This window comes from Hypanus sabinus, chromosome 2, assembly GCF_030144855.1.
Source record: "Hypanus sabinus isolate sHypSab1 chromosome 2, sHypSab1.hap1, whole genome shotgun sequence".
Lineage (NCBI taxonomy): Eukaryota > Metazoa > Chordata > Chondrichthyes > Myliobatiformes > Dasyatidae > Hypanus > Hypanus sabinus.
In genome coordinates, this window is record NC_082707.1 from 76,733,769 (window position 1) to 76,761,311 (window position 27,543).

At 39.0% G+C, this 27,543-nt stretch overlaps 1 protein-coding gene across 3 annotated transcripts; it reads left to right on the plus strand.

The window, feature by feature from the left end:
- The first annotated feature begins 1,594 nt into the window (after positions 1–1,594).
- LOC132405017 (hepatic and glial cell adhesion molecule-like) lies at positions 1,595–27,395 on the plus strand. 3 transcript variants are annotated; one of them, XM_059989713.1, is made up of 6 exons: positions 1,595–1,830; positions 6,788–6,880; positions 12,713–13,075; positions 18,521–18,802; positions 23,647–23,731; positions 25,402–27,395. In XM_059989713.1, the coding sequence occupies exons 1-6, from the start codon at positions 1,701–1,703 to the stop codon at positions 25,421–25,423; spliced, it is 975 nt and encodes a 324-aa protein (XP_059845696.1). In that variant the 5' UTR covers positions 1,595–1,700; the 3' UTR covers positions 25,424–27,395. The 3 variants fall into 3 exon arrangements, with proteins under 3 accessions (XP_059845696.1, XP_059845705.1, XP_059845713.1); XM_059989722.1 differs by having other exon boundaries at positions 1,595–1,763; XM_059989730.1 differs by lacking the exon at positions 1,595–1,830 and adding an exon at positions 2,269–2,385.
- Positions 27,396–27,543: the final 148 nt, after the last annotated feature.

Consider the following 27,543-nt stretch of genomic DNA (forward strand, 5'->3'; position numbering starts at 1 on the left):
TCACCCACAGCTCCAATCTGTTAATTAAATTTGCTGACGACACCACACTGATTGGCCTAATCTCAAATAATAATATGGATTCAGCCACACAAGGCAGGGTGAAGGCCAAGATCTCTGAGCTTCTTGTTGAGCATGGAGGGAATTCTGGTGTTGAATGCTGAACTATCGTCCAGGAACAGCATTCTCACATAAGCACCCCTCCTCTCCAGGTAAGTTAAGGACGGGGTGTGTAGAGCTTTAGCTATTGGAATGGAGACAGGCTAGCCCCTTTTGATATCAATGGATTTAGGGTTTAAGAGGGTGAACAGCTTTAAGTTCCTCACCATACACATCACCGAGGATCTCACGTGGTCTGTACTTACCAGCTGTGTGGTGAAAAAGGCAGAACAACACCTCTTTCACCTCAGATGGTTGAAGAAGTTTGGTATGGGCCCCCAAATCCTGAGAACTTTCTACAGGAAAACAATTGAGAGCATCCTGACGGGCTGCAACACTGCCTGATATGGGAATTGTACTTCCCTCAATTGCAGGACTCTGCAGAGAGTGGTGTAGACAGCCAAGCGCATCCATCGATGTGAACTTCCTACTATTCAGGACATTTACAAAGACAGGTGTATAAAAAGCACCCAAAGGATCACTGGGGACCTGAGTCACCCCAACCACAAACTGTTCCAGCTGCTACCATCTGTGAAGTGGTACTGCAACATAAAAGCCAGAACCAACAGGTTTCTGGACAGCTTCTTCCACCAGGCCATCAGACTGATTAATTCATGCTGACACAACTGTATTTCTATGTTACATTGACTGTCCTGTTGTACATACTATTTATTATAAATTGAATATTTAGATGGAGACGTAGCGTAAAGATTTTTACTCCTCAGGTATATGAAGGATGTGAGTAATAAAGTCAATTCAATTAAGTTCAGCTGGAATGACCCGCTCTTGCTCATGTCAGAAAGAAGTCTGGCATAGAATCTATGATTGGCGAGAACAGGTGCTGTTTGACCTGCTGAGTCACTCCGGCAGTTTTTATTTTGATTATTTGTCGAAAGTACTGCCCCAGACATCAGGGAATAATTTTGGGGCAGAAAGATCTCCAGTGGAATGTTGTACCAGCCAGCTAACTTGCGAATTTAGTGATGCTCTGCCGACTGTTTAGAAACAGGACAGTTTTAAGAGTAAAAAACTTGAAGTAAACCATAAAGAGTTAAATATCGTGAGGGGATTTCCGTGGAACAGCAGTGAGTGTTTGAAATGAACAGGTGTACACAGACTGTTTACAGTTATTTGTTGTTCAGCCCGCCAGGTGAAAGCCAGACCCAGCAGCGGTCTATAATCTGCCCCGTCTCTTTGAGAAGTAAATATTCACAGTAGGGTTTGACTCCAGTGACACGAAGACTTTGGCAGCATTGATGCATAAATAACTATTGGCAAATGAACTATATCGATGATTAATAACGATAAATGAACGAATTTGTGGAATAAAAACTGCAAATGTATGCAGCGAAGAATAGCCACTAATGTGATTAAATAATTATAAGATCAATTTCAGTGTACAATTTATTTAATATAAATGGATTTTATATTCCAGGGATACCTAGGCGGGCTGTGGAACAGTTTCCGCGCCTTTTTGTAACGATTTCCTGGATTGCAGCGGCCATTGGAAGCGGTACCCGACTCGCAGACACGCTGGGAATCGCATGAACCGAAGAGAGTTCCTCTCATTCCTGCAGTTTCTCCATCTCAGCCTGGACGGGAACAGAGTAAGTGATCCTGAGGGATTCAGACTGGCCGTTCCTGGCCATCTCCCGCTGACAGGGCTTCCCAAAGGTGAGTTTCAGTCCCGCTCTGTCGTCCTTTGTCGGGGTTGCGGTGGCGATTCACAGCATTGTTGTTTCGTCAACATTTACCTAGGAGCAGAATGAGGTGAGAATGACATAAAACTATTAGAATGTTAATGAATTGAGAGGCGAGGGTGACCGGGTAATAGAAAAATATCCATTTTGAGAGCAAAATCAAACAGATATTGACACACGGAGGGGCATCAAAATGATAGAGATCTGCATGACCCCTGCGCAGTAGCAACGTACACAACAACGATCACCCACTAAAGCAATCAAATGATTATATGACATGTTTCAGTATACAATTTACTTATTATAAAATTGATTTTATGTTCCAGGGATACTTTGGCGGGTTGTGGTAGAAATAGGAACTTTTTGCGGTCTTTTGAAACTACTTCCTGGGCGGACAGGGATTGAAAGGGCTGTTGGAAACGGTGCTCATTCGGAAACACACCGGGAGTTGGGTGAATGCGAAGAGAATGTCTGTGATTCCTGTAGAAGTGGGAGCAGTCCCCTCGAACCCAGCCTGGACTGGAACAGAGTAGGTGCTCGGGCTGGATTCAGACTGACCGTCACTGGGGCGTTGTTCCATCTCCCGTTGACAGGGTTTTGCAGAAGGAAAGTTTCAGTGCTGAATGTTCATTACTCGGTGCGTGGGGCCGAGAGGGGATTCACAACACTGTTGTTTTGTCAAAATCTACCTCTGTGCAGAATGACGGGAGAGTGAGGCGTAGAAAAAATGTTAATAAGTTATTGAACGGAGAGGAGGGAGGAACCGGGTAATAGAAAAAAATCCATTTTGAGAGCAACATCAAGGAGATATTTACTGAACTGATCTGCAGTTTAGCGGGAAATGGAAATGTGTGCGGACGCGGAGCTCGGGTCTCAAATCGCACAAAGGCGGCGGGAACATTTGAATTCGGTCAACAGTCTTGAAGTGCGATTCAAAATTAGTGACAAATTGTACATGGTCAGTTAGTGATATCACGACCAGCGTGAATAGGTTTCTAATCTACCTTGTACACAGCGGTCACTCGGAGCCTCTTCCATCACAATTCGTGAGCATCTACTGCCCGGTGGTACCAACAAATACCTTCGATTTAGCGACTCGGGCTTAAACAGGTGGGGGGGGGGCGGTATCGGGGGTCGGGATTGACTCCAGTTTCCAAGCAGTGTGCTGGCAGCAGGTCAAACTTGGGAAATGAATGAACTTCCTTCTCATGATTAACAATCGCTGATGGATATTGTTTCAGGTTGAAACCTTCCATCAGAACTTCGAACTTAAACAGGCTTTACCGCCACCAACTGGAGTGTAGTTGTAGCGAGTTGAGGAATGAAACCCCTGCTGGATCTTTATCAAATGAAAACTAATTTACCCACAAAAGCTCTATAAATTGTAAATAATGAAAGACAATATTGTGAAATAAATTAATTTCCAAAACTTAAAGTTTTTCAATGAAAACTATCAACCACCAAAGATGATAGAGTATCCAATATTTGTTTTTGTTCAACCTTGTATACATTGTAAAATATTGTATTCAACTTTTTCATTATGATGACAAAACCTACACACCCCAGAGTGATGTTTTCCAACAAGATATGAGGAATAGTCAAGCATAGAACACTCAATTCAAAGTCGCGTCAATATAATTCCCTCCCTTCTTATTCTACCCGCTTCTCCCATCTATCCAACAATTTTATGTATTTTGTAAAGGTGTCTCCCCTTATGTCCATCATCCCCCCTAATTCTTAATCCCATCAATCTCTTAGCTTCTGATTTGGTAGCTGGAAGGACAATATCCACAATTTAACTTCTAACAGCTTTTTTTAAGCCGAACAATAAACACACTTGTTCCCCTCAAGACCACTAACTGTGGGAACCCATAAGAAGTAGACATGTAAACCAATATGAATATGAAATAAACTTTGAAGAGATTCAGGTAGTAAATCTGACCTTCCGCTAGAATGAACTCAACACTTCTTCACAGTGAACAACAATTCATGAGAAGCTGGATAAGGGATGTAGAGGGAGTGGACTCATCACGTTGTCAGGACTTTGGGCTCCATCCACAATCGGCCACTAGAAGCCTTCAGAAGGCTTCTGGTTTCCAAATATTCTAACCTTACTGGTTACCTGTACGGTGATTGAGTTCACCAGCGCTCAGTCACTCTCAGTGTTTAAACCGTATGAATTATGCTGTTCTTTTTTCAGTCTTTGAGCCAACACTTGATACTGTGTCTCTCTGGTAATTGAATGTGTCTGTCTGTGTTCCTTTTGTGTGTTATTTTTTGCCCTTGGCTTTTTCCTTTTGTATTTTGGACCCATTTTATTTTAGAACTTTGGATTCAAACTGTTTTGTTTTTGGAATTGTTCACCTGCACATTTTTGACATTTTCTTTGTTATACTGAGCCACTCCCTGGCCTTCTGATTTGGATTATTGCCTTTGTTTTGGAACTGTGCTGGAAAGCAAACTATCCAGTAAAGTACCGGTCTGAATATTCATTCTGACCTCCTGCATGGTCTCTGCTCCTGGGTTCATTTCTCCCTCAGTCCCTGGGGTACAGTGTTAGAGTTCTGTACTGTCATGCTGGAGTCTGCGTTCAAGCCCAGATAGGCCTGACACCACGTTGCTTCATGGGATGATATGAGGACACACTGAGGAGGGTAATTATGTATCCTGTAGCATTTAAAAAAGGGAGAGTTAACCTCCATGAGAAATACAATAGTTGGTGAGATATTGTGTTTAAAAAAAAAAAACATTTTTGTATGAGAAAAGAAGTCCAGAACTTAGGGTCTTGATATCATAAAAGACGGATCACCTGAGACTAAAATGGAAGAAATTTCTACCTTCAGTAAGGCTGAGCTTTTGAATTATCTATCTCAATAGCTGTGGAGGTCAGTCACTGATTGCATTCAAACTAGACATTGTCAAATGTCCAGATATCAAAGGAATAAAGGGGTATATATTTCAGGCACAAAGATGGTTTTTGAGGTAGCAAATCAGCTCTGAATTGTTGAATGGCAGAGCATTCTCTGGGGGCTGAATGATACATTCCTGCATTGATTTCTTAATCTTACATAGCTGAGACCAGCTGTTAATACAGCTACACCTTCACTTCAGTAATATATCTGTAGTAGATCAATGTGCCAATGATGGTATTGCTAGAGGTTACCACTGCACAGTCCTTATGGAGATAAAGCGCTGTAACAGGGTTGGGACAAACTACATTGTGTTGGGTGGCAATATGTCATGATAATTGACTGGATGTCCATGAGCTGATCTGGACCATCAGCAAAAGTGGAAATATGATCTCCATGATCTGTCCTCTCCTCGCATAACATATCCCTCACTCTACCTCTATAATGAAGGTAGGAGATCAATGAAGATACAAATGGAGACAGCAGTGTCACAAGCACTCAATATTGAAGAGATTGGAATTCTTGTTGGCTGGGATGAATATGAGTCATCCGATTGTCACTTGTGGGAAGATCTATCTTTGCAAAGTCCTTGACCACTTCACTGATTTCCTTGTGATAACATTATTTTTGTAGATGGTGGAGTCCAACAGTGAACAGAGTCTCTCTTAGGCTGGGTGACTTGAACTTCTTTGTAGTCTCTTGTGTAGATAATGACATAATCAATAGGTATCTGTGACGATTATGGATGCCGCTATCAAGTCTTGCATCTGTCTCTGACAGAATGGAAGTTGGAGTATCTGTTCTCTAAGCATATTGTCAGTAGGAAGGATCCACAGATTTATCTTTTCATTTTCCCTCCCTGATAAGCAGCTCCAACAGAAGGTCCGATTTTTTAAAATCCTCCACAGCAGACCAGTTTACCTCTCTGGGCCACAGTTATGTTTCTTACCCAAGGCCAGAGTAGATCTTCTTGACTTCATCCATAACTTTGGGAAGTAGACACTAATACCAGTGGTTGCTAGTTCCATAAAAGATTAAGCCATAAGTTTGTGGAATCCACTTGTCCTATGAGCTCTGAGTTGCTGGAATACTTTGTTGACAGAAATCCCATTCTGTGAAGATGGTGACTTCATGTTTGCCCCTCCAAAATGATTACCAGTTCCTTTTTCAACCACCTATCTATTTCCAATTGTGTCTTATTGGCAATGTTAAAGTCAAGGTGTCCAGGCTATGAGGGCAAACAATGTTAGGATCTCTCACTTCTGGGACTGCCTTGAAGACCTATAGATCCTAGATTTCACACTTAAACATTTCATCTTCTTACAGCATTTGTTGGATGCAATGTAAATTGCAGTAAAGTAGATGGTAATATCAATTGTGTCCTCAGCTATTCAGAACTTAGTGGATTGGGCTTAAATAATTCACATTACCTGGCTATGGTACTTTCTCAGCTACCAATTATCCACTTTTTCCATCTCTAAATATATTTTTGCCTGATACATACTGTAAGAGTCATAGAAAAGTACAGTGTGTGAACAAGCACTTTGGCCACCAAATCCAAATTAACCAGCAACCACCCTTTTGCTATAATCCTAATTAATCCAATTTATATAATTCATCCAACATTCTTATCTACCTTTTTCATTCTCTTCCCTACACCACCCACCCCCGCCCTCCAAGATATCCTGGACTCTGCCCATCATCTATATACTATGGGAAATTAACCATTTAACCTACTGATCTGCTTGCTTTTGGGATATGGGGAGGAAAACAGAGCACCTGAGGTCAGGATTGAGCCGAGGGTTCTGGGGAGCTGTGAGGCAGCAGCTTACTACCTTCCAACAAAGTTATCAAGAACAGATAATCTGTTTTTGGGTACACTATCCTTGGTGAGAACTGACAAATTGTTTTTATAATGATGAAGATGATGACATAAACATTCTTTACTCACAGTCATGTTGCTAGTATTTGCTGGAAACCCAGTACTGAGTACTGAATCTCACATTTCTCTCATCTTTTTAGGACCATCTCACACTCGCATAAAGGAAGTGGGTGCAAGACGTATCATGGACCTCTCAGAGACATTAAACATCAACATCTTCAAACTTGTTACAGGTAACATGAACAAATTAAGGAATGCTTGAATCAGTAAAACACCGTGCATTATCGAGACACATCAAGAAATTACTGACTTGCCAATAATTCTGAATTACTTTTCGTGGCAATGTAACTAACACCAATGTCAGATAACACATGTGCTGGTTGTAAATGCCGAGCATCTCCCACTTTAACAGATTGTAGCTGTGAGGAAAGTCGCTGATCTAATTTTATTTTCTCTCTCTCCCCCAGGGCCAGATTAAGCTCGTGTGAGGCCTGTAGCATATGTTATAAAGGGGTCCTAAATTTAAAAAATTTGCATTAGTATTAAAACATAAATTATGTACTTGTATAGTAAATAAATTCAATTTTTTCATTTGTTATACAGCCAGATATATATATGACAAATATATGACACTTCAGTAATGTCTGTAATAACACTGCAGTGATGTGGACTACAAATTACAAGAGGAAATAGAAAAGGCTTGCCAGAAGGGCAGTGTTATTATAATTGGAGGGGATTTTAACATGCGAGTGGATTGAGAAAATCAGGTCAGCACTGGATCAAAAGAGAGAGAATTTGTAGAATGTCTACGAGATGGCTTTTTAGAACAGCTTGTTGTTGAGCCCACTAGGGGATCAGCTATACTGGATTGGGTATCGTGTAATGAACCAGAGGTGATTAGAGAGATGGAAGTGAAGGAACCCTTAGGAGGCAGTGATCACAACAAGATTGAGTTCACTGTGAAATTTGAGAAAGAGAAGCCGAAATCTGATGTGTTGATACTGCAGTGGGGTAAAGGAAATTACAGTGGCATGAGAGAGGAACTGGCCAAGGTTGACTGGAAAGGGACACTAGCGGGAAGGACGGCAGAGCAGCAGCGGCTGGAGTTTATGCAAGAAGTGAGGAAGGTGCAAGACAGATATATTCCAAAGAAGAAAAAATTTTGAATGGAAAAAGGATGCAATTGTTGCTGACAAGAGAAGTCAAAGCCAAAGAAAACGCAAAACAGAGGACATACAAGGAAGGAAAAATTAGTGGGAAGACAGAGGATTGGGAAGTTTTTAAAAGCATACAAAAGAAACTAAGAAGTTAATTAAGAGGGAAAAGATGAACTATGAGAGGAAGCTGGCAAATAATATCAAAGAGGATACTAAAAGCTTTTTCAAGTATATAAAGAGTAAAAGACAGGTAGGTGTAGATATAGGACCAATAGAAAATGATGCTGGAGAAATTATAATGGGAGATAAGGAGATGGCGGAGGAACTGAACGAGTATTTTGCATCAGTCTTCACTGAGGAATACATCAGCAATATACCGGACATTCAAGGGTATCAGGGAAGAGAAATAGGCGCAGTCACAATTACAACAGAGGAAGTACTCAGGAAGCTGAATAGTCTAAGGGTAGTTAAATTTCCTGGACCAGATGGAATGTACCCTCGTGTTCTGAAGGAAGTAGCAGTGGAGACCGTGGAAGCATTAGCAATGAACTTTCAAAAGTCAATAGATTTTGGACTGGTTCCGGAGGACTGGAAGATTGCAAATGTCACTCCGCTATTTAAGAAGGGGGAAAGGAAGCAAAAAGGAAATTGTAGACCTGTTAGCTTGACATCGGTGGTTGGGAAATTGTTGGAGTTGATTGTCAAGGATCAGGTTATGGAGTACCTGGAGGCATATGACAAGATAGGCAGAACTCAGCATGGTTTCCTTAAAGAAAAATCCTGCCTGACAAACCTAGAGCAATTTTTTTTGAGGAAATTACAAGTGGGCTAGACAAGGGAGATGCAGTGGATGTTGTGTATTTGGATTTTCAGAAGGCCTTGGACAAGATGCCGCACATGAGGCTGCTAAACAGGATAAGAGCCCGTGGAATTACGGGGAAGTTACATACGTGGATAGAGCGTTGGTTGATTGGCAGGAAATAGAGAGTGGGAATAAAGGGATCCCATTCTGGTTGGCTGCTGGTTACCAGTGGTGTTCAACAGGGGTCTATGTTGGGGCCACTTATTTTTAGGTTGTATATCAACGATTTGGATTATGGAATAGATGGCTTTGTGGCTAAGTTTGCTGATGATACAAAGATAGGTGGAGGGGCCAGTAGTGCTGAGGAAACAGTGAGTCTGCAGAGAGACTTGGATAGATTGGGGGAATGGGCAAAGAAGTGGCAAATGAATTACAATGTTGGAAAGTGTATGGTCATACACTTTGGTAGAAGAAATAAATGGGCAGACTATTATTTAAATGGGGAGAGAATTCAAAGTTCTGAGATGCAACGGGACTTGGGAGTCCTCATGCAGGATACCCTTAAGGTTAACCTCCAGGTTGAGTTGGTGGTGAAGAAGGCGAATGCAATGTTGCCATTCATTTCTAGAGGAATAGAGTATAGGAGCAGGGATGTGATGTTGAGGCTCTATAAGGCATTGGTAAGACCTCACTTGGAATACTGTGTGCAGTTTTGGGCTCCTTATTTAAGAAAGGATTTGCTGACATTGGAGAGGGTTCAGAGAAGATTCACTAGAATGATTTTGGGAATGAGAGGGTTTACATACGAGGAATGTTTGACCACTCTTGGACTGTACTCCTTGGAGTTTAGAAGAATGAGGGGGGACCTCATAGAAACATTTCAAATGTTGAAAGGCATGGACAGAGTGGATGTGGCAAAGTTGTTTCCCGTGGTGGGGGAGTCTAGAACGAGAGGACATGACTTGAAGATTGCAGGGCGCCCATTCAGAACAGAGAAGCGAAAAAATTGTTTTAGCCAGAGGGTGGTGAATCTATGGAATTTGTTGCCACAGGCGGCAGTGGAGGCCAAGTCATTGGGTGTATTTAAGGCTGAGATTGATAGGTATCTGAGTAGTCAGGGCATCAAAGGTTATGGTGAGAAGGTGGGGGAATGGGACTAAGGGGGAGATTGGATCAGCTCATGATGAAATGGTGGAGCAGACTCGAGGGGCCAAATGGTCTTCTACTCTTTTGTTTTATGGTCTTATGATCTAATAGTATTACTTACATGTAGGTATCAATTTCAAAAGTCAAAAGTAACAAAACTACAATTTAAAAGTTATATTTTCTAGATTTAGCACGAGCAAATTTGTTGATGATACTGGAAATGTCTATTTCACGCAGAAGTTCATGTCAAATGCTCATTAGAGTGAGATTGTTCAATCTGGTTTGACCCATGGTGCTCCTTAGTTCATTTTAAATTCTTTTCAGTTTTGAAAATGAGCATTCTCCATTGCATTTGGTAACCATGAGTGACAAATTGATGCACAAATCATGTTCTACATTTGGAAAACATGACTCCAAAGAATTGTCAGTTATCAACGGTACAACTGTAACTCTACAAGGTCTTGTTTGGTGCCAATATGAGAAGCAAGATCAGTGTTCAACAGTTCAGTAAACTGCAGAAATACTTCATCAAAACTTTCTTCCAGATCTTCCAGATATGTTTAATAAGATTTGATGATCTCTTTATGACCTCTTCAGTTGTAAACGACTGTAACTGATGAAGGAATCCAAAAACACCATTCAGCTTTAGATAAGCTTTCTGCCTTTTTGACAAGGCAGAAAGCAGGCTGACAATAATGGCAAGAAATGTTCGGTTTTTAAACTTCTGAGAAGGTGTTTGAGATTCAACAAGTGAATCAAGAGTGCTAGAACCACTGAAATTATCATACATGTGATTTTGCTTGTGTTTTCTTCGAGTTTGCTGTTGATAATCTTCACACTTAGTCAGATCCTTGGCTTTTTGCTCAATATCTGAAAAAGTAGACTGCATAGCTTGAATATATCCATACAAGGATTAATAGAGTGCCAAAGCTGTGTTCAATTCTTGGCCAGAAAATCGCAAAGAAACACTGGTCATTTGAAAATGCTGTAATACTTGATCCCACAATATGACCATTATTCCAATTTCCAACATCATTATGGTTGAAAGTAGTCCACGAGCCTATTGTTGACACGCTGCCTTCTGATCATGGTTATTTGAAATGTCATCCAAGACTTGTTTTATTACAGAAAAGCTGTGTAATAGTGCTTTTGTTGCATCTGCACGAGCTGACTACCTGGTATCTGACATTCTTTTTACAATGGGCAAATGAGCACCACCATCAGATAATTCAGCAAAAAGGAGATCCCACCGATAAGCAGAAGCAGAAAAAATGTGTACAGGCTTTCTACAGATTGAAAGAAAATTAATGCTTCTTGACAACATCCAGCAGCACATTTTCCAACCAAATTTAGTGAATGTGCAAAACATGGAATGTAATCCGCAAACTCATTCAGCTCTTTAATTCGTTTTTGTAAGCCACTATACTTGCCACTCACGTTGCTGGCATTGTCATAACTTTGACCACGGCAGTCTTTTATATCAATGTCATTTTCCTTTAAAAAGTGAAGTAAACTTTGAGTGAATTGTTCAGCACTATGACCTTCCATATCCAAAAACTTCACAAACCTTTCAACTGGTCCAGACAGCAAAACATAGCGCACAAAGTCAGCTGGTCCGCATTAGATATATCTGGAGTAGAATCCAATGAAACAGAATAATATTTGTATTTCTTCACTTCACCGATAGTGTGATCTAGTACGCTGGATCCAATCAGATTGATGAATTCCTCACATGTTTTAGATAGGTATGATTTATGACCCCTTCCTTTGTTTGTACGAGCATTTATATGCTTTGCCAGAAAAGGGTCAAACTTCACCAGTAATTCTAACAACCCCAAGTAGTTTCCATTATGAGGAGAGCCAACAGTATCATCACTACCATGAAATGAAAGGCCTTGTTCTGCTAAAAACTTAACAACTTCAATTATTTGCTCTAGAAGTGTGCACCAATACTTTTGTTCAGTCTCCATTTCTTTCACAAGGTGGGAAGCGACACGTTTAGCGACACGGAACTCACAGTCTAATCCAATCTTGTATGTTCCTGAGCTGGATTGGACTACCTAAAATCGGGAAAAAAATGAGGAACCATGAACTGGGTCACATAAAACTGTTGAGTAGCACATTCCTTGTCGCAGGCTCACCGCGGCGGCGCACACTGCAACGGCTTGGGAGCGTGGGAGACAGCACACAGGTCACCACGACACAGCTAGGAGCCAACACACGTCTGCACACACATATCATGTGGCATGCAGCTTCCCCAACATGAAAACAACAGCATTGCCAGATCGTCATGCGAATACGGTGAGAGATGCCGATTTCACCAGACTGCAATTTGCAAGCATTTAGTGCGGGGCCCTCGAAAATGCAGGGCCCGTAGAATATGCTACTTTTGCAGCTAGGTTAATCCAGCCCTGCTCTCCCTGTGGATTCCACTCTACTTCTGAACATTTCCACTATTTGTATTTTATTTTAGGACATTCAGATATAGTGCTCAACAAATATTTCTTCACAAAGCTATCTGCAGAGTTTCATCTCAGGGAAAATATTTCCTCTTGCAACAATAGTTTATTTTTCTGAGAATCTATCAAATTCACACACATGATCCTGTCACTGCCAAGAGTACAATTGGAGAAGAGGGTTGGAGCAGCGATTGTACTTCAACCAATTTTGTTGATCATTGTGCCAGTGGCTCCTTGACCAGCAGGTGTCTTGTCCAGATTGAGGCTCATTTCTAGTGCCCAGCTTGGCATCAGGTGGAGCTCAGCCCAACATGCATGGGAAAACAGTCCTTTGCTGACTGGCTCCAGGGTGCAGTGAATATAGTCCTTGAAACTTTAGTACAATTCACACACTACTCCGTGTACAATGGTGCTTCAAGGTAAACTGGTTGATCATGGTTTACATTGCTAGATTTCCAGTGTCTACAGTACATTACTCTTGAATTTATGTTTATTTTCCAGTCTTCCATTTAATTTTGGTGTGCAGAGGAGCATTGTATGCCAGACCTGGTACTGTCACTAATGCTGCTGCAGGACAAACCGTGATGTTCCCCATAGAATACCAAAGCAACGAAGAACAGTATGATGTTACCTTCAGATTAAAACTTCCACAGCACTTTAACATTTTCATGTGGACATCCAGTAATCCAGACAATCTGCATATTGTGCATCCACAATATAAACACAGAACTACAATCAAAAATGGATCGGTAGTGTTATATGATATACAAGTTAACGACAGTGGAGAGTATCAAATACGAACCGACTACTATGGGGTAGAACTGAAAAACCATGATCAAAGTACTTTCACGATTCAAGTCTTTGGTAAGTATTCATTCCTCGTACTTTTTATAGTTCCAGCATCTTTAGAAAGTTAAGTATTTTCAAGTTCCAGCCCTTGGTTGAGGTCAACTGTATGAAGAGCAGAAGTGAGTTGTGTGATGACCCTTGACAGCAAGAAAGCATTTCACTAAGTGCGACCTTAAGGAGTCTGAATAAAATCAACATTGGTGCATGTCAATGGAGAAATTTTTCCAATGATCAGGTGTCATTTTAGATGTTGGTGGTCCATCATTCAGCCCTAGAAAATAACTGCATCAATTCCTCAGACTGTGTCCTAGGCCCAGCTACCTTCCCTCAATTGAGTCAGAAATGTGGAGGTTTGCATCTCATTCTGTAATATTAAATTCAGTGCAAAATTTCATTGAGAACGTTGCAATCTTTGCCTGCAGGGTGCAGGGTATAGTGAGATGTTACTCATGCAGGCTACTGTGATAGCATGTGAAACCACAATCTCTGCAACAAGAGGGGCAAAGGCAGCAGGGACATAGAATGGTCACTTCCTACATGTTCCCTTTCAGTTAACACAGCTGCCTGAACTGGAAATGTATCACAAGCCCTTCACTGTTCCTGGGACTAAAGCATGGAGCTCTACATGTGTCAGCGGTCTGAAAGTATCTTCACCACAAACAGCTGGCCACCATCTTTGATAACCTTTAGGGATGGGCAGTAAAGGCTGGCCTCACTGGTCATGCCTATTGGTTAAAAGACAAATATACAGAAATAAATTCTATTTGATTAATTTAAAGTTTCTACCTGAAGATAAAAAATGTATCAGTGTTTTAATGGATTCATTTTGGATCAATTTCTCATGAAGAATGAATTTGAAAGGGCTACTGTAGCTTGATCAGTTGTCCATATGTACTCACTGACACAAGCAGACCTGTAAAGACCAGTTTAGCAACATTCCTATTCACCCAGGCAAAATCTACAAATGTTTATACTGTTATCAAACAAGCTTTATTTTCTCACATTAGCCAAAGTTAATGTAAGAAATGAACCTGTTTATCCCTTGTTTAAGCATTGAGCATTGTGAAATCATATCTAGTACCACTTCTACTTTGATAAAGGTGTCATTGTTCTCACAACAGATAGCAAAGCATGCCTCTTCATAAGAAGTATTAATATAGCAATTTAGTAATAGAAAGGTAAATATTATGCTATTCTTACATTACAAGCCAACTGAGATATACCAAGCAGGTAGTACACAGAGCTGAAGTTTAGAAATCCCTTCAACATTACACTGTCTTCGTCTTCTTGAAATGGGTGTAACCCTCGGGTTCTGTCACTACGTAAGTCTGGGGAAGATGATATCCGGCCCCACCAAACGTGTGAGATTGAGGTGCAAAACCTCCTGTTGGTGTGGATATTGCATGATGTATTACCCTGTTACAAATCAGTACCACGGAACAACAGACAGCACACCATATACAATTGAACGTTTAGCTTTATAATTTCACTAAAGTGTTAGTAAAATAAAACAAAAAGAAAAGGGCTCATTTTAATGAAACAGTCTAACGTCCACAAGTTGGAGCTCACGGTTTCCCTTTCTCCGATCCTCCATCGAATTCCCTGGGCTTCATCAATTCCTGGCCCCACTCCAAGTCGGCGACTTTCTGGTGTCTATGACGTCTGCTCTCTGGCATCGTCTCACTTCCTCTTCCACCGAACAAAAGACCCAGATCACTTCAGTCCCAGACACACAGCAAGAAAAAACACTCCCCTCATTGAACTGCTCGCATTCCAAAGCACACGTTATCTCTAACCATAGCCCAAACCCTGCTTCTACAGAAAGACCAAAACATTAGCAGTGAAACCTTTCCCAGGATGTTACATGGGTAATTGATAAAAATCAAAATACTGCTTTGCAGTTATTTTTGTGTTCTATTTGAAGCAGGATTTCATTGGTACAATATTTTTATATATGTCAAGTGTAAATGACAATCAAAGAAATTGTGCAACATTCAGGACTCTGGTGAGGAAATCCATAAAACTAAATCCTTGTCTATCAAATCCCATGAAAATGTAGATACTAAATTTGGTTGTATGAAATGTAACGTTTTGTGCTTCATGGAGAACTGGCTGATGGAGGAGATGCCATCAAGCCCTCTGGGTTCTCCCTGTTCTGGTCAAAAACCTCTCTGGGAAGAGTAAAGGAGGTGGGGTAGGCTTCATGACCAGTAATGCCTGGTGCGACGCCCAGAACATGCATGCCCTCAAATCCTCAAATTCACCACCCACAGCTCCAATCTGCTAATTAAATTTGCTGATGACACTACACTAGTTGACCTTATCTAAATATTAATGAGGTAGCCTACAGAGAAGAAGTCATCACCCTGACACAGTGGTGTCAAGAAAGCAACCTCTTCCTCAATGTCGCTGAAACAAAGGAGCTGCTTGTGGACTACAGGAGGAATGGAGACAGGCTAGCCCCTACTGACATCAATGGATCTGGGGTTGAGAGGGTGAACAGCTTTAACTTCCTCGGCATAAACATCACCGAGGATCTCACGTGGTCTGTACACACCAGCTGTGTGGTGAAAAAAGCACAACGGCTCCTCTTTCAACTCAGACAGAAGAAGTTTGGTATGGCCCACAAATCCTAAGAACTTTGTATAGGGGCACAATTGAGAGCATCCTGACTGGCTGCATCACTGCCTGGTAGGGGAGCTGTACCTCCCTCAATTACAGGACTGTGCAGAGAGTGGTGCAGACAGCCCAGCGCATCTATGGATGTAAACTGCCCATTATTCAGGACATTTACAATGTCAGGTGTGTAAAAAGGGCCCTTAGGATCGTTGGGGACCCAAGTCATCCCAACCACAACCTGTTCCAACTGCTACCATCTGAGAAACAGTATCACAGCATAAAAGTCAGGACCAACAGGCCGGGACAGCTTCTTCCACCAGGCCATCAGACTGCTTAATAAATGTTGACGCAACTGTGTTTCTGTTATATTATCCTGTTGTACATACAATTTATTATAAATTACTATAACTTGTACATTGCACATTTAGATGGAGACGTAAAAGATTTTTGCTCCTCATGTATATGAAATATGTGAGTAATAAGGTCAGTTCAATTCAATTAAATTCATCCCTTCCCCAAATTTCAATATCAGAATTTGGACTTGTATGAAAACAAGGCCTTTCAGCCCACAATGTCATCCCACATTTAAAAACTATTCTAAAGTCAATCTAACTCTTGCTTCCCACATAACCGTCCATCTTCTTTCATCCCTGTGCCTATCTAAGTATCCCGTAAACATCCCCAATTTTTTTTCCTCTACCATCACGCCTTGCAGTGTGTTACACCTCTCATTCTCCTTTGCTCCAGAGAGAAAAGCTCGAGCTGGCTTAATCTATCCATATAAGACATGATCCCTAATCCAGGCAGCATCCTGGTAAATCTCTTTTGCATACTCTCACCCTTCAACATCCTTCCTATGAAAAGAAAACCAGAATTGAACACTATATTCAGTGTGGTCTAACCAAGTTTTATAGAGCTGCAACATTACCTCAAGGGTCCTGAACCCAATCCTCTGACAAGTGAAGGCCAACACAATTTATGCCTCCTTAAACACTCTATCAACTTGCGTGGCAACATTTGAGTATTTTTGGACATGGACACCAAGATCCGTCTGTTCACACTGCTAAGAACTGTACCATTAGCCTTGCATTCCACAACACCATTCATGTCTGATGCAAACTTATTAACCCACCCTTCCACTTCCTCATCCAAGTAATTTATAAAAATCACAAGGAGTGGGGGTCCAAGAACATATCACCACTGGCCACCAACCTCTAGGCAGAATACATTCCATCCACTACCACTCTCTACCTTCTGTGGGAAAACCAATTCTATATCCATGCTCCCAAGCTTCCCTGAATCCCATGCCTTATAATTTTCTGAATAAGCCTTTTATGGAGAATCTTATCAACTGTTCTACCTTCATCAATTTTGTTTTGTCACTGCCTTAAAGAATTCCATCATACTCTAAAGGCTCAACCTGCCCCTCCCAATACCATGCTGATATCCCAAATCAGATTATGCTTCTCCAAATGCTATAAATCCTGTTTCTAAGAATCCTCTCCAATAGTTTGCTCACCACTGACATAAGATATATATACCTAGGATTTTCCTATTACCTTTCATGAACAGAAAAATGAAATTTTGTTCCCTCCTGTCTTCTGTAGCCAGTAAGTATGCACAGATCATCACCTGAATGCACTGGGGACTTCTAACCTAATGTTTTTCAAAGCATCCAGCAATCCTCTTTCTTAGCATCAATAATTTCCAGCATCTCAACCAGTTTAATGTTGTGCACTTCAGAATAGATGGTTTTGTCACTAAGCTTGCTGATGATACAAAGATAGGTGGAGGGGCTGGTAGTGCTGAGGAAACAGAGACTGCAGAGAGACTTGGATAGGCTGGGAGAATGGGCAAAGAAGTGGCAAATGAAGTACAATGTTGGAAACTGTATGGTCATACACTTTGGTAGAAGTAAATGGGCGGACTATTATTTAAATGGGGAGAGAATTCAAAGTCCTGAGATGCAACCAGACTTGGGAGTCCACTTGCAGAATACCCTTAAGGTTAACCTCCATGTTGAGTCGGTGGTGAAGAAGGTGAATGCAATGTTGGCATTCATTTCTAGAGGAATAGAATATATGAGCAGGGATGTGATGTTGAGGCTCCATAAGGCACTGGTAAGACCACACTGTGAGCAGTTTTGGGGCTCCTTATTTAAGAAAGGATGTGCTGATGTTGGAGAGATTTCAGAGAAGATTCACTAAGATGATTCTGGGAATGAGAGGGTTAACATATGAGGAATGTTTGACCGCTCTTGGAATGTACTCCTTGGAATTTAGAAGAATGAGGGGATACCTCATAGAAACATTTCTAATGTTAAAAGGCATGGATAGAGTGGATGTGGCAAAGTTGTTTCCCATGGTGGGGGAGTCTAGTATGAGAGGGCATGACTTGAGGATAGAAGAGCGCTTATTCAGAACAGAGATGCAAAGAAATATTTTTAGCCAGAGGGTGGAGAATCTATGGAATTAGTTGCCACGGGCAGCAGTGCAGGCCAAGTTGGTGGGTGTATTTTAAGGCAAAGATTGATAAGTTTCTGAGTAGCCAGGGCATCAAAGTTTATGTTGAGAAGGCGGGGGAGTGGGACTAAATGGAAGAATGAATCAGCTCATGATAAAATGGCGGAGAAGACTCGATGGGCTGAATGGTCGACTTCTGCTCCTTTGTCTTATGGTCTTTGCATTTTCTACTCTGTATTGCAGGCTTTGGGGTTAATAACTTTATAACACAAAACCTAAAAAAAAATGCAGTTGTGTAATATATGAAAATTTTCAAGAAAATAATCACATCAAGTAATCACTCTGCATTTAAAAATCCTCTTACATTTCTATATTTCAGAACCAGTTTCTGAACCTGTAGCAAAGACTTTAAGTCATGGTCAGAATGCAACAAATATCACTTTGATTTGCTCTGTCTCCAATGGAATGGCAGTCATGATTTACTGGGAAAAAAAATCCTTTTCTGGAGTCACCATCGAGACGTATATGAACACAATTCTTGTGATAGATTGTGCCACTGAAGATGAGCAACATGAGTACAGGTGCATTGCAAAAAATCCCATCAGTAATGCATCCAGCAGTGAGATATCTATCAACTCATGTAACACCAGAAATCTGAACGGTGAGAAATTGGACATTGATCGTTTACATAATACTGTCTTTGCAGTTGATACCAAGAATCAGGGAATCAGGAAGCAGGGAATGTTTTTTTTCCACAATTAAATCAATATTAGGCAGTTAATGCATTGCCTTACAGTACCAGCTGCAAGATCAGGTTTTGATTCTTGCCTGTCTGTCAGGAGATTGTATGTTCTCCCCATGACCGTGTCGATTTCCTCTGAGTGCTCCAGTTTCCTCCCCCATTCCAAAGATGGACAGTTATAGTTTGTGAGTTGTGAACTTGATATAGTGACACTTGTGGGCTGCCCAGCACAATCCTCGCTGATTTGATTTGGCCCAGATGAGACATCTCACTAAGTTTCGATGTAAATATGACAAATAAAACTAATCCCTAAGATTTTTATTTAGAATATTTGGCAGACTGTAACCATAAGTGAGGAAAAAGAATCACTGACAATCAAATCAGAAACTGCGGATGCAGGAAATGTAAAATAAAAGTAGAAAATGCTGGAAATATTCAGCAGGTCAGGCACCATCTGTGGTTAGACATAGAGTTAACATTCGAACTTTGATGAATTCTGCTCAGACTAAATCATTAATTCCGTCACTCTTTCTACATATGTTCCTAAATAATAGTTAATGTTTATTAATGCAGTCTACTTTTGGGATAAGGAAGATATTTGGCCATTGATGATAGCAGGGAAGGCAGTTCTTTTCTATCCTGATATAAGTTATAACCTTTTGATGAGAAAGGAGGAATTTAACCCAGCAAAAAAAGTTTTATGGGAAAAGGGTTATAAATTTATAATGCGTCACCCAGCAACACTGATAATTTTTTTGGAGGGAAGAAGAAGATTTTTTACCGATTATCGAGAAGCGGAGGAGTTCACACAAAAACTTCCAACTACTCACTAATTACACATAGAGATTTCCAAGTGTAATGGATTAAAGATGAAGACAGAGACAGTGAATGGAAGTGATGGACATTTAAGGATGACATAGGGGAGAAAAGCAAAATTTCAGAAATACTAATTGAGAATAGTATTTTTTTCTTATATATATACTTCTTATGTTGCGGGGGAGCTGGGGAGCTTTGGATCGATTACTATTGGATTCACGTGTGTGATCGTGGCGATCGCCATGACCCCTACAACAGAGGGGGGTAATGTTGTGTTTTTTTTTCCACAACATTAGTAGGGGGGTATTTTGTTTTTTTTCTTTATACTCTATTTTTCTTCTATCTTTCTGCCTGGATGATCGGTGGGGACACACATAGCAATATGGAGAATTTTAGAAAGATTTCCCAAGATACCACGAAAGTTGAAAGATTAGGTATTATTATAGATTGGAGTAACATAATTGAAAATAATGACTAATTTACTGAATTTTTAAAGTTTTAATGTTAATGGGCTTAATGGACCGGTGAAAAGAAAAAGAATCTTAACATACATTAAAAAAAATGAAAATAGATAAAGCTTTTTTACAAGAAGCACATTTAACAGAGATAGAACATCAGAAATTAAAAAGAGACTGGGTTGGAAATGTTATTGCAGCTTCATTTAATTCACAGGTGAGAGGAGTTGCAATTTTGGTTAATAAAAATTTACCAATTAAAATACAAAACATATTAATTGATTCGGCGGGGAGATATGTAATTATACATTGTCAAATTTTTTCAGAACTATGGACTCTTATGAATATTTATGCACCAAATGAAAATGATGTAAAGTTTGAATTTTGAATTTGGCTGATGCACATGATAAAATATTAATAGGTGGAGATTTTAACTTTTGTCTAGATCCAGTTTTAGATAAATCAACAAAGGTTGTCACAAAATCAAAAGTAGCAAAATTAACTCTATCATTGATGAAAGACTCAAATTTGATTGATATATGGAGAAGAATTAACCCAAAAGTAAGAGATTATTCATTTTATTCAAATAGACATAAAACATATTCAAGGATAGATTTTTTCTTATTGTCAACGAATATGCAAGATAGAGTGAAAAATACGGAATATAAAGCAAGAATATTGTCAGATCATTCTCCTTTGATAATGACAACGATAATGATAGATAAAGAGGAATTGATTTATAGATGGAGATTTAATTCAATATTACTAAAACGTCAAGATTTTGGTGATTTTATGAAAAAGCAGATTCAGTTTTTTTAGATACAAATTCACATTCAGTTGATGATAAATTTATATTGTGGGAAGCAATGAAGGCATATTTGAGAGGTCAGATAATAAGTTATACTTCTAAAATTAAGAAGGAATATATGATAGAAATAGATCAATTGGAAAAAGAGATTACAAAGTTAGAAAAAGAATCTCAAAGATATATGACAGAAGAAAAACAAAGACAACTTATTAATAAGTTACAATATAATACACTTCAGACATATCGAACAGAAAAAGCAATTGTGAGAACTAAACAGAGATATTATGAATTAGGTGAAAGATCACCTAAGGTCCTTGCATGGCAGTTAAAAACAGACCAGACTTCTAAAACAATAAATGCAATTCGAACAAGAGTAAATAAAAATTACTTATAAACCTTTAGAAATTAATGAAACTTTCAAGAATTTTTATTCTGAATTGTATAAATCAGAATCTCAAAATGATAATGTCAAGATAGAAACGATTTTATCACAAATAACTCTTCCAAAATTAAATGCTGAAGAACAGAAGGGATGAGATATGCCTTTTACATTAAAAGAGGTCGAAGAAGCTCTAGGATCATTTCAAAGTAATAAATCTCCAGGAGAAGATGGTTTTCCACCTGAATTTTATAAAGAGTTTAGAGATTTATTAATTCCTCCTTTTATGGAGTTAATATATCAAGCGGAAAGAACGCATGAACTTCCAGAATCTTTTTCAACAGCTATTTTAATAGTATTGCCAAAAAAAGATAGAGACCTTTTAAAACCAGCATCATATAGACCTATATAGGAAATGAGTGTGGCAGTTGCTTTGGATGCAGAAAAAGCATTTGATAAATTGGAATAGGATTTTTTATTTAAGGTATTGGAAAAATATCGATTAGGAGTATCTTTTATAAACTGGATTAAAACCTTAAATATTAATCCCAAAGCTAAAGTAGTGACAAATGGTCAAATTTCAACACCATTTCAGTTAACAAGGTCAAGTAGGCAAGGTTGTCCATTATCACCTGCTTTATGTTGGCGATAGAACCATTAGCTGAATTAATTAGAATGGACCCAGATATTAAGGGTTTCAGAGTTAATCAGGAAGAATACAAGATTAACTTATTTGCTGATGATGTTCTGCTTTATTTAACAAACCCATTGTACTCGTTGTGTAAATTATCCTATAGATTTGAAGAATATGGGAAAATATCAGGTTACAAAATAAATTGGGATAAAAGTGAAATTTTACCTCTTACTAAAGGAGATTATAGTCAATGTCGATTAATAACTCAATTTAGATGGCCGGCAAATGGTATAAAATATTTAGGTATAAGAGTTGATAATGATATAAAGAACTTGTACAAATTAAATTACTTACCATTACTGAAAAAATTCAAGAAGATCTTGATAAATGTACGATATTACCAATAATATTAGTAGGTAGAGTAAATACCATAAAAATGAATATATTCCCTAGACTACAATACTTATTTCAATCACTACCAATACAATTACCCCAGAAGTTTTTTCAAGAGTTAAATAAAAAGTTAGTTTGATACTTCCAATTAATGGCTTATTTAATAGAAAAATTAGGTCAAACAATGTTATTGCCGAAATCTAATGAAATAGAAACTTTAATTCAAAAAGGAAAAACTAAAAACTTTATTTGTTGTACGTATAGCTTGATTCAAAAACAGGCAATTAAACAAGGAGTCCATAAGTCAAGACAAAAATGGGAAAGTGACTTGAATATTAAAATTGAAGAAACAAATTGGTCAAGACTATGTCTTGATAGTATGACAAATACAATAAATGTCCAGTTAAGATTAGTGCAATATAATTTTTTACATCAATTATATATTACACCACAAAAAATAAATAAATTAAATCCAAATTTATCTGATCAGTGTTTCTGATGTAACCAAGAAATTGGTACTTTTTTACATTCTACTTGGTCGTGTTCTAAAATTCAACCTTTTTGGACAAATTTAAGAGTTTTATTGGAACAAATTATTGGAATACAACTTCCACATAATCCAATATTATTTTTATTAGGCGATATTGAAGGGATAAAATCAAAACCCAAATTGAATAAATATCAGAAAGAATTTATAAAAATTGCACTGGCAGTAGCCAAAAAGGCTATTGCAGTTACTTGGAAATCAGATGCATACTTAAGTATAGATCGTTGGAAGAATGAAATTTCCAGCTGTATTCCACTTGAAAAAATTACTTATAACTTGAGATAAATATGAAACATTTTAGAAAATTTGGTGCCCTTATTTACAAAAGACAGGATTAATGATACAGGTGCTCTGAAGATAAAATAATTGGTTATTTGGGGAAAGAAATAAATATATATACTAAAGTTATTACGAACCCCGTGGAGCATGTGGGGATCTTCCGATATCCAGGCACTCTTTCTTTCTTTTTTCTATAGGGATGTTAGGGGGGAGGGGCTAAGGGTATTTTTTTTTTTCTTTCTGTAATTATCTGAAAACTCAATAAAAAAAAGTTTTTTAAAAAAAAGGATAAGGAAGATATAGAACAACTTTTAAAAAGCAAGCCATTGGAAAAACTAATCTTTTAATAGAAGCTGGAGAACAGTCATATTATTGAACTGAATGTGTGGTACACTTGACCATAAGAAGCTGAATGGTGTGTTTATCTCATTAATTTCTATAAACTATTTCAGGTAAAAGGAATTACCTTATGATCCTGATTCCTTTGGTGATGATGGCAATTTCATTGTTTGCTTTTGCAAAATGCTTTTTTAATCGGTAAGTGTTACTGCTCAGGTTAGTATGAACCCATAGGGAAAGCAAAGTCGTCTGTTGCTCATAGAGCCTGGATTACTTTTATTTTAGATAATTTATCAATTAAATAAGTAATGGCAAAATTTGTTTATTAATCATGTGGCTAACGTGTGGTGTCCATTCTGTCAATGGACTGGTGTTAAATTGGTAACTGCACAGACTGTACACCACGTAACTGAATTCTGAGATTTTTTCCAATAATAAATACTCAAAGTTCCATTTTAAACGAGGCTTTGAAGTTTTGGTTGTAATAAGAGCATAAAGTGAAAAAGACAGCATTCCTGAATAAACGTTGTTAAGTATGAATATTCAGAAGATGTTGATGGTGATTCCCTGTTCCTGGAATGAGTACAGTTCAGATGTCGTCTCTGGCAGTTGTATTTTATAAAAACAGAAATTTTAAGTGTTATTATCAGGAACTAAGTTTTTAATGTGTTAGCTTATAATTGGCATTTCCTCAAAATCATTTCAGATTTTCAGTTCCTAAGGATGTCATAGTCGGGGGTGGTAGTGGGGATAAGCTCCTATTCCCTATAAAATGCTCCAAATGGCAGGTGACTCCAGCAGCCTCTGATAACCAAGTCCAACTCTTGGTCTACTAACTATTACTAATTTTTTTTCTATTAGGTCTTTCTTCAAAGTTCAATGTCAATTATGGTCAAAGTATATATTTGTCACCATATACAACCCTGAGATTTATTTTCTAGCTGGCATCCTCAATAGATCTATAATAGAATAATAAAAATAATACTCTCCTATATACCAAGGAAAACATACATAGTCTGTCTATTCTCAAGGCCTTAACACTATTGGGTAGAGACATTATTGTAACTGTACAAGGATGGCTTACATACACCTTATGTACAGCCTAGTGTCACTTTGCATACATACAATGTATTTAAGCTATCTTATGTACTTATATTTTATGTGGGTTTTTTTTTAAGGTTTTACTGTTGAGTACTTTATCTTGTTTTTTTTTCATGCTGCATCTGATCAGGAGTAACAATTATTTTGTTCTCCTTACACTTGTCCACAGGAAGTGATATTAAACTATTTTGAATCTTGACTAGAGGCTAAGAGAGTCAGTACAATCTTCTGTTCTACTGCTGGGATGGAATCTAGTTGCATAGCTTTTATCTCTGGTATCCAGTGCATAAAACTCTTCATATCACAATGAAGTGAATTGGCTGAAGAATGCTAACATGGTCAGGATCTCAAGTGTATCATTTCTGGTTGAATATAGTTGCAAATGCTTCCATGTTCCTTATAAGACTCGTATGCTGGGTCCACTAGGGTTGTGAATGCCTCTCTGTGTTATCTGCCTGATTATCCACCATTTTTCAGGAGTAGATTTGAAAGGACTGTTTACTTTTGATGTACTAAGGGATTGCAATAGAAAAATCCAGCATAAAGTAGTAGTTGGAGTAAAAATGTGTCAGGCTGTTACATGGGTGAGTGTTATCAAAGGCAGCACTGTTTCCAGTCATTAAGAGGAGAACTTTACAGGATAGACTAGGCTACATGTGACCCTCCCATATACGTAATTGAATGGTTTTGCAACAGGTTTGAAAGATTTATCAAATTTAAAAAACAACGGATTATACAGTATTTTAACATTAGTATCTTTTGTTTAGATGTCCGAATGATGAATCCTAATACCTGTACTGTGGAGTTTGATAATCACCTCCAAGAATAACCTGGAAACACTCTAATAGCTGCGCAAAATTCACCAACTCCTAGTTGAGTGCTACAGACCACACCTACAAATGACAGCTGAAATCTCTATAACATCTTTGACTGACATGCACATGGTTGACCGTCTGAACATGAAGAAGCCATTGTGAATCTCCACATCTCCTGACGATCCTTTGATTTCAGAATCTGAAGCAGATATGCCTTCAGAAGGGTGAATCCAAGGAAAGCATCAGGACCGTACGGGGCATTTGGTCATGCACTAAAGACATGTGCTAATCAACTGGCTTGTTCTCACTGATGTCTAACCCCTCACTTCAGAAGTATGTGGTATCCACTGCTTCAAGTAAATTTCAATCATACCAGTGCCCAAAAAGAGTGTGGTGAAATGCCTCAATGACTATCACCCAGTTGCACTTGCATCCAGAATGGTGAAGTACTGTGAAGTGTTTTTGAGAGGTTAGTGATGAAACGTAACAGCTCCTGCCTGACAGGTGACTTGGATCCATTCCAATTTGCCTGCCAGAGCAACAGCTCCACAGCAGATGCCACCTCATTGGCATTTCACACACCCTGAAACATCTGGACAGCAAAGACATCAGGATGCTCTATTGATTACAGCTCAGTACTTAATACCATCATCCACAAAAACTAATCAATAAGCTCCAAGACATTGTACTCAATACCTCCCTATGCAAATGACCCCACCGAGTTAAGATTGGCAAAAACATCTCCTCCACTATCTCCATCAGCACAGGAGTACCACAGCGTTGTGTACTTAGGCCCCTGCTCTACTCACTTTACACCTATGACTGTATGGCTAAGCACAGCTCCAACACCATATTCAAGATTGCTGCTGTCACCGCAGTTTTGAGCTGTATCAATGGTGTTGATGAATCAGCACACAGGAGGGAGATTGAAAGTTTGGCTGAGTGGTGTCATAACAACAACCTCTCACCCAATGTCAGAATGACTAAGGAACTGATTATATACTTCAGGAAGGAGAACCATAGGTCCATTACCCAGTCATCAGAGGATCAGAGTTGGAAAAGGTTGGCACAGCCTGGTATAGAAACATCAATGCCTTTGAACAAGAAATCCTACCAAAGGTATTGGATTCAGCACATTACATCACAGGTAAAGCCCTTCTAACCATTGAGTACATCTGCATGAAAGGCTGTCATAGGAGAGAAGCATTCATCAGAGATCCTCACCACTGAGGCCATGCTCTATTCTCACTGCTGCATCAGGTAAAAAGTACAAGAGCCTCAGGACTCACACCAACAAGTTCAAGAACAGTTACCACAACTCAACCATCAAGCTCTTGAACAAGAGGGGACAATTCTACTCACTTGTCCATCCATTGACATGTTCCCACAACCAGTGATCTCAGTGCAAAAGGACTTTATATCATGTTATTTCATGTTATTTATTGCTATTTATTTATATTTGCATTTGCACAGCTTGTTGTTTTCTGCACTGTACTTATTCTTTCATTGATCCTGTTATAGTTACTGTTCTATAGATTTTAGCTGAATATGCCTGCAGGAAAATGAACTTCAGGGTTATATGTGATGACATACCTGCATTCTGATAACAATGTCCTTTGCACTTTGAACTTTGACCAACTGGTAGCTAACCCAAGCAATGAATTCCCAAGACAATCTTGCAGAAAAAAGCCAGGACAACTCTTAACCACCTGAGTGTAGGACGGAGAAGACACGACCACCTGTTCCGCAAATGGAATACGAGAAACAGTCTCTTCTGTGCACTCATGCTCGGGGGCTATCACATCTATTTAAACTGCCTTCTATTACATGGATTGCTAAGTGAGATGATGAATCATAATTGCATCTCAGCTATGTCGATATATGTGACATAGGAAGAGAAGGTGTAGAATCCTTGTGCATAGAGTTAAGAAACTGCAAAGGTAAAATGATCCTGATGAGGATTATTTACAGGTCTCCGAACAGTAGCTAGGATGTGAGCTACAAATAAAAGAGCCATAAGGGGCAAAAGATGAAATGTAAAGGTAAGCTCACCAATAATATGAAGAGGATACCAAAGGTATTTTTCAGAAATAC

Bases quoted from the DNA above. Each gene is read 5' to 3' on its own strand.
- LOC132405017 (XM_059989713.1), top strand. From the start codon at position 1,701: ATGAACCGAAGAGAGTTCCTCTCATTCCTGCAGTTTCTCCATCTCAGC. The intron at 6,881-12,712 runs GTAACATGAACA...TTTATTTTCCAG, and splicing joins CATCTTCAAACTTGTTACAG to TCTTCCATTTAATTTTGGTG. The intron at 13,076-18,520 runs GTAAGTATTCAT...TCTATATTTCAG, and splicing joins TTTCACGATTCAAGTCTTTG to AACCAGTTTCTGAACCTGTA.